The sequence below is a fragment of the Mustela nigripes genome, chromosome 1, assembly GCF_022355385.1.
Source record: "Mustela nigripes isolate SB6536 chromosome 1, MUSNIG.SB6536, whole genome shotgun sequence".
NCBI classification, from domain to species: Eukaryota; Metazoa; Chordata; class Mammalia; order Carnivora; family Mustelidae; genus Mustela; species Mustela nigripes.
In genome coordinates, this window is record NC_081557.1 from 86,256,119 (window position 1) to 86,263,651 (window position 7,533).

General features: G+C 44.4%; 2 protein-coding genes across 2 annotated transcripts; one reads left to right on the plus strand and one right to left on the minus strand.

Moving 5' to 3' along the window:
* The first annotated feature begins 388 nt into the window (after positions 1–388).
* On the plus strand, positions 389–1,363 carry LOC132020331 (olfactory receptor 6T1). Its single transcript, XM_059404529.1, is given in 3 exon segments — positions 389–770; positions 773–1,326; positions 1,328–1,363. Coding segments are annotated over 3 exon segments (972 nt in total).
* A 4,150-nt stretch (positions 1,364–5,513) lies between these two features.
* LOC132012495 (olfactory receptor 4D5) lies at positions 5,514–6,458 on the minus strand. Its single transcript, XM_059392563.1, has one exon. The coding sequence runs from the start codon at positions 6,456–6,458 to the stop codon at positions 5,514–5,516; it is 945 nt and encodes a 314-aa protein (XP_059248546.1).
* Between the last annotated feature and the right edge of the window lie 1,075 nt (positions 6,459–7,533).

The window sequence follows — 7,533 nt, forward strand, 5'->3', positions numbered from 1 at the left end:
TTCTCCCTCTGCCTACCACTCCCTCTGCTTGTGCTTGCGCTCTCTCTCTCTCTCTCTCTCCCCACATCACAAATAAATAAAATCTTACCAAAAAAAAGTTGAGAACAGTTATATCTAACTTTAAAAGCCACTGCGAGAGGAGATATTGCATCTAAATTTCCTAATACATAATTAGTGTTCAATATCATCCATGTTATTAGTGGTATACAGCTTGCTATCATAGCTTGCTTCTCTTTCTGTGAGTCACCTCTAAGCAAAAAGATTAATATATTCTCAGAATGTAAGGAAGCACTAGATGCTCATTATTTTATTGATTGATTAGAATATGATTTGTGACTATAGATCCAGTTACGAAGTTCTGTTTCATTTCTCCTCCAGGTCACTGGAGATGAGTCCTGAAAACTAGACTCAGGTAACAGGGTTTGTTCTTCTGGGTTTCCCAAGAAGTCACATCCTACAGTTGCTGTTGGTCCTGGGGTTGATGGTGACCTACAGCGTAACGGCCACAGGCAACCTGCTTATTATTGGGCTCAGCTGGACCAGCCGACACCTGCACACACAGATGTACTTCTTCCTGAGCAACCTGTCCTTCCTGGAGCTGTTGCTCGTGTCTGTTGTGGTTCCCAAGATGCTCATCTTCATTCTCACAGGGGATCACTCCATCTCATTTGCCAGCTGCATCCTCCAGTCCTACCTCTACTTCCTCCTAGGCACCACCGACTTCTTCCTCTTAGCTGTCATGTCTCTGGATCGTTACTTGGCAATCTGCCAAGTCTCCACTATGAGACTCTGATGAGTGGTCGTGTCTCTTCCCAATTCATCCTGGCCTTCTGGCTAGCTGGCTTCCTCTGGGTCCTCTGTCCCATCATTCTCATGGCCAACCTACCTTTCTATGGCCCTAACGGTATCGACCACTTCTTCTGTGACAGCTGGCCTTTGCTGAGGCTCTCTTGTGGAGACACCCGCCACCTGGAGCTGGTGGCTTTCGTGCTCTCCATGTCCATGTTACTGGGCTCCCTGGCACTGACCTTGGTTTCCTATGCCTGCATTCTTGCCACTGTTTCCAGGGCCCCCACAGCTGCAGAGCGAAAGAAGGCATTCTCCACTTGTGCCTCACATCTGACTGTGGTTGTCATTGTCTACGGAAGCTCCATTTTTCTCTACATCCATATGTCAGACGCTCAGTCCAAGCTGCTCAACAAAGGTGCCTCAGTCCTGAGCTGTATCGTCACACCCCTCCTGAACCCATTCATCTTCAGTCTCCGCAATGAGAAGGTGAAGCATGCGCTGAGCGATGTGCTGAGGTGGCACAGAGCCATGGCTGCAGGAGGCTGTGAGGGTCACAAGTAAAAGGAAGTATTAGATGCGATTAAAAATGTATGCGATTTTGGGGCACCTGGGTGGCTCAGTGGGTTAAGGCCCTGCCTTCGCTCAGGTCATGATCCCAGGGTCCTGGGATCGAGACCCACATCGGGCTCTCTGCTCAGGGGGGAACCTGCTTCCTCCTCTCTCTCTGCCTACCTCTCTGCCTACTTGTGATCTCTGTCAAATAAATGAATAGAATCTTTAAAAAAAAAAGTATGCAATTTTAAAAAGTGTGAAGTTCAAGTCACTCGAGCAACACCCTGCACTTTCCTCAGACAATTAAGAAATAGTCTCCATATGGGGCACCTCAGTGACTCAGTCAGTTATGCATCTAGCTCTTGGTTTCGGCTCAGGTCATGATCTTGCAGTGGAAGGATGGAGCCCCAAGTCAGGATCTGTACACATCTCCCTCTGCCCCTCTTGCAAATGTGCACTCCCTCTCTCTCTCTAAAATAAATAAAATCTTAAAAAAAAGAAAGAAGAAGAAGTCTTCATAAATAGATAATACAAACCAGGGAGTGAGCCTTCATTTTCCTCCCTCCTATCTGCCTGATGCTTCCCCCATAAGGCTGATCCAATTGGTCAAGTTTCAGAATTCTGATTAGGACACATGTCCTTTGGGGAAGGTAATGGCCTTCAGGCAGGGAGACGACTCCTCTTCTTCCTTACATGTGTGTTCAGGCACACTGATTCCCGCTTTGGGATCCTCAATGATGAAGCCGTTCGGGGGATGCTGAAACGTGGAGATTCAGATCAGGAGCTTAGAGGGGAGTAAGAGGCCTTCTGCAGCCTTCCACCTGGACTGAGTATTACAGACAAGATTAATCAGAATCTGGATACAGAAAATTCCATTTTGGCAGCAGTAATAAATGGTTCTTCCACTTGTTACTGCTCTATATGTGATGAGCATCTCATAGGAATCACATAAAGGAAGACTGCCGTGACCAACAAAACCTTTGGCTATCCTGAATTCCCAAGTCTAAATACAAGGACAATCATTCCATCATTCCTTGAAGAAATATTATTAAATACCTCGTATGTTTAAGGCACTGAGCTAGGCAGTCTTCAGAAGAGGGTGACGTCTTGGGACAACAGAGATGTGTAGGACCCAAATTTTAAAGAGACGCATGCCCCACTGGTTGTGCAAGTTCATGGTCAGGCCGAGCACAAACCTGGGAGTGAACGCCTCCTCGATTCTGGACCCGAGGCCACTCTGGGGCTGTTCTGGAATCTCAGCTCTGGAGCTAGACCTTCAGTATATGGTAGTAGACATGGCTCTCACTTTTATAGAATTTACAGTACACTGCAGATGGCTGGCCAAAACCAAACCAAGCAAACAAACAAGAAAACCTAAATACACACCTTGCTACAGTTACAATTTGTGATCAATGCTTTTGAGAAAAAGAGTTGAGTTTCGGTCAAGGGGCTAATAAGGAAAACTAATTTCCACGAAATGTGGAACACGCCTCTGAGGAGATGAGCTTTAAACTGTGGCCTCGGGTGGAGCCGCCGTTACCCAGGCAAGCCGGAGGGGAGGAGCTTTCCAGAGCGAGCACGTAGTATTGGCCAGGACCCGGGGTAAGACAAGGGGGACTAAAAGAGAAAAATGTACAAGAGGACTGGAAGCAGAGCGGGGGGCTGAGGTCAGGTCAGACAGGACCTTATCTATAAGGTTTCCGTGGATCTTTCTTCCTTTGTAAAGGCAACGTAAAGCCTTTGAAGGGTTTTAAGCGAGGAAGTGATCAAGTCGTATTTTTAAAAAAATCAATCAGCCATTGTGGGACAACTGGTTAGAGGGAGACTAGTGGTTTTGAGAGAATCAAGTAAGAAGCTGCCACCTAGCCTAGATGCTGGCTATGACTTTGACTTTACGACTGGCAGCGACGACTGAGAAAAATGGACAATATGTAGTTTGGAAGCAGACTTGGTAAGATGGGCACTGCTCCTGCCTACAGAGATCTCACAGCCTATGAAAGAGCTGGTAAAGGGACTAAGTTATTAAAAGGGGGAGAGCAGAATCCTAAGGGAGACTGAGGTATTTTCTGAAGAGAATGACCTCCTATTTAAGGGGACTATGTACATTTTTATGTGTACTGGACCTGCCTAAATTTTAGCTCTTTTCCCCTACTATCCAGCCAGATGAAAATCATTTGGGTTACTGGGGGAAAAAAAAAAAGAAGAAGAAGAAGAAGAAGCTGCATTTTATTTGCACTTGTATGTCCTCTTCAGTGTATCTGTACATATGACTTATATAAATCAAGATCTGACTCTGCTACAAGTCCAAGGTATAGTGGCAGGAGAATTAAACTCTTCCTACTAAACTAAACTATACAGAAAGAGAACTCTGACTTGAGTCTTCTGATTCCAAAATTATCTTTTCACTAAAAGATATTCTTTTTAAATAGATTATGTGTTTGCTCTGCTATACGAACACCTCTTCCAACTTTCCAACTTGTTTTCTCCTAGACCTGTGTCTTTCCTCTTTCAAGCTTGACCCATGCTCTAGGCCCTAGGTACTAAACATTCCCTCTCAGCTGGCTATCATCAAGGAAAGGAACTTTGCTTATACTAATTTACTTACTAAGGTATAAGGAATGGGTGATGACTTAATGCTATGATTACAGACGCTTGTTAAATATCATCCTTTTTCCATCCCACATCCATGGTAGGTGTCACCAATTGATTAAATAACATTCAACATAAATAACACATTGCTTTGTTTTATTGTAAAACTGATTCTCAGGTATGGGAGTGAAGATAAAAAAAAAAGTGCCGGTCCTATGACAAAGGTAAGAAGCCAGATGGTTAACTTGGTGGTAGGAGACACAGGAATATGGATCAGGGAGTTAAGATGTGAGGGGGGGTAATAGACCGCTTAAGAAAAGACCATGACTGTTTCTCCATTCCCTTTTAAGTTGCAATAGAACTTCTAGGGGTACTTGTGTATTATCTTGCACCACTCCTTATTTAGGGACTGAAGGATAATCTACCTTTCCACTTTATAACCCAATTCTGCATTTTTCATTGTGTTTAGTTGTCAACAAATGATCTTTTACTCTGTGTCCCCACACTCCAAAATCCAGTCTGTTTCACTCCCAACTACAAGAGACCGAGACCAAGTTAGAATATTTTATCTCTGCCCACGATGCCAATTTAACTGGCACAAACTCAAAAAGACATAGTGACCCTTAGTAGCTACAAAGAGCTTTAGATATTATCCAGAACTTGGGTTCCAAAGTTACACAGAACCTGGATTAGATTCCAGAAACAAGCTCTAGAGACTCAAATAAATGATTCAAAGTCTCTCAGTTGCCACAGATTCATCTTTAAAATGAAGATGATAGGGGCACCTGGGTGGCTCAGAGGGTTAAGCCTCTGCCTTGGCTCGGGTCATGGTCTCAGGGTCTTGAGATCGAGCCCCACATAGGCTCTCTGCTCAGCAGGGAGCCTGCTTCCTCCTCTCTCTCTGCCTGCCTCTCTGCCTACTTGTGATCTCTGTCTGTCAAATAAATAAATAAAATCTTTTTTTTAAAAAATGAAGATGATAAAATCAACGCCTGCCACATAGTAAACTCTTAACAAATATTATTTAAATTGTGATGATGGTGAATACCTTAAGTAAGAGGAGGAAGTAATTTTCCAAAGACAATTTCCTTTCTCTTCATTGACATTAAATTCAGTTAGCCTTCCCAAATCAACACCACATTTACTTTAACCTCCAGATCCTTCTTGTCTCCAGGATGTTTATAATTCTTCTGAGCTCATCTGATGTATTTTGTGTCCAAGAAGAAATATCAGAAGAGAAACACCAGATGTGCCACCTCCATGAAGCTAGAACTTTCTCTGCAGGGCCAATATCATCATATGGACAAGTACCACTGAGCCAAACACCATTTATGCATAGCACCTAAGACTTCTTCTCTAGTAGGCACTTGGGAGCAGTTCTAGGATACTCATTCCATTTTCTAACTGTGTTAAGAGTTCAGGTCTCCAGAACTTGACTGTGGTTGAAAACAATAGAGAAGCAAGTAGTAGAGCAAGTAACCGAGGGGACATGTAGTTTTAGTTACTCTGCAGGTCTTCTCAAGCATGTTCCTACACTGAAGCAGCTAGCAGCTTCTCAGGCCCTGCCTCTGCTAATCTGGAGGTCAGTGCTCCAGGGGACCCAGAAGGTCCTTCTGCCTCCTCCATAGCTTTTTCATCGCCACAATCACTTCCTTATTTCTCAGGGTGTAGATGGCAGGATTCAGCATGGGAGTGACCATTGTGTACAGCACAGAGACCGCCTTGTCCATAGGGAATGTCCGAAAAGGCCTTGCATAGATGTAGACACAAGGCACAAAGATTAAGGTCACTACAGCAATATGGGAGGCACAGGTGGACAGGGCTTTGCTGCGGCCTTCCCATGAGTGGCCTCGGAGCATGAATAACAGTGCTGTGTAAGATCCCAAGAGCACCAGAAAACACATCAACGTCACCAGGCCATTATTAGACACCATTAGAAGCTCTAATACAAAGGTATCTGTGCAGGCCAATTTGATCAGCTGAGGCACGTCACAGTAAAAGTTGTCCAGCTTGTCAGGCCCGCAGAATGGCAGCTGGATAGTCAGTCCAACCTGTACAATGGAGTGGATGAAGCCTCCCACCCAGGAGGCTACCATGAGGAGACCACAGACGGTCCTGTTCATAATAAGCGTGTAGCGCAAGGGCTGGGAGATGGCAACATAGCGGTCATACGCCATCACAGTCAGCAGGAAGATCTTGATGCCACCAATGAAGTGGAAGAAGAAGAGTTGAGTCAAGCAGCTGCCAAAGGAAATGACGGGGTTGCCTGAGAGCAAGTCAACCAGCATCCTAGGTGCCGTGATGGTCGAGTAGCAAAAGTCAAGGAAAGAAAGATTGCCTAAGAGAAAGTACATGGTTGTGTGGAGGTGTGGGTCAGAGGTCACGATGGCCACAATAAGGAGATTTCCCGTCACAGTCAAAAGATACACAACAGAGAAGACACTGAAGAAAAGGAACCGGAGCTCCCATACCTGGGAGAGCCCCAGGAGGACAAAGCCCGTCACCTGGGAATGATTTGCTGGATTCATCTGCTTGGTATGACCTGGTCAGTGAACCTGCTGAGGAAAATGGACATCTTCATCATGGGATCCACAAGCTTCTCTGCCCTCTCTGGGGAATTCTTCCCTGTCTCATTTACTCTCCGACAAATGCTATAAGCAGTGCGATAGGAAACCAAGCGTTTGAACATCATCTACTGTGCAGTCAAACTCCAGGGGCCTAAAACTCAGGGTAACACTAATACTGTTCCTAGTTGATGAAAATCAAAAATAATCAGGCCTCAGAAGTGATACGCAGAGAAGTGAATTCTCACTTCTCCCAGCAGCCATTCGTATAAACAGGGGCAATCTTCCTGAATTCTCTAAGTCTCACTTCCCTCCTCCATGATGTACATTAGCCAAAATGCCTGCAAGGTCTCCCATAGTCTAATATTTTATAGCTATAGACGGCCTTTATTTAGAAAACCCAAAAAATTCCCACCAGCCAAATATTTAGACATATAAGTGTCGTGAACTAGTGTTTTTCTAAAGTTAGATAAGAAAACAAGTGGAAGAAGCAGCTTCCTAACCGACAAGTCTGGGAAACCCAGAGAAAACTATAGTCCCTGTGGAAATGGAGGGAAAAGCAACCAGAATGTTGAACCACCCCCAAAAATTTGTGTGTCACTGCTAATTTGGGGGATATCTGCCAAAGAATAATTTCTCATTCATATGAGAAGCAGCAAGAGAAGGCCATAAATATTAACTGAATGTTAAAAAAAAATCATTATCTAAATGCAAAAGCTGCCTCAGCATCTTGAAAACCTTAAAAATAAAAAGGGTGTTTTTAAATAACTAGGCCGTTTTTAAATATTTAAGTGTTTTTAAAAGATACTGAGAAAACTAGCTCTTGGGGTGCTGGGTGGCTCAGTAGGTTAAAGCCTCTGCCTTCGGCTCAGGTCATGATCCCAGGGTCCTGGGATCGAGCCCCACATTGGGCTCTCTGCTCAGCAGGGAGCCTGCTTCCCCCTCCCTCTCTCTCTCTGCCTGCCTCTCTGCCTACTTGTGATCTCTGTCTGTCAAATAAATAAAATCTTTAAAAAAAAAAAAAGAAAAGTAGCTCTTT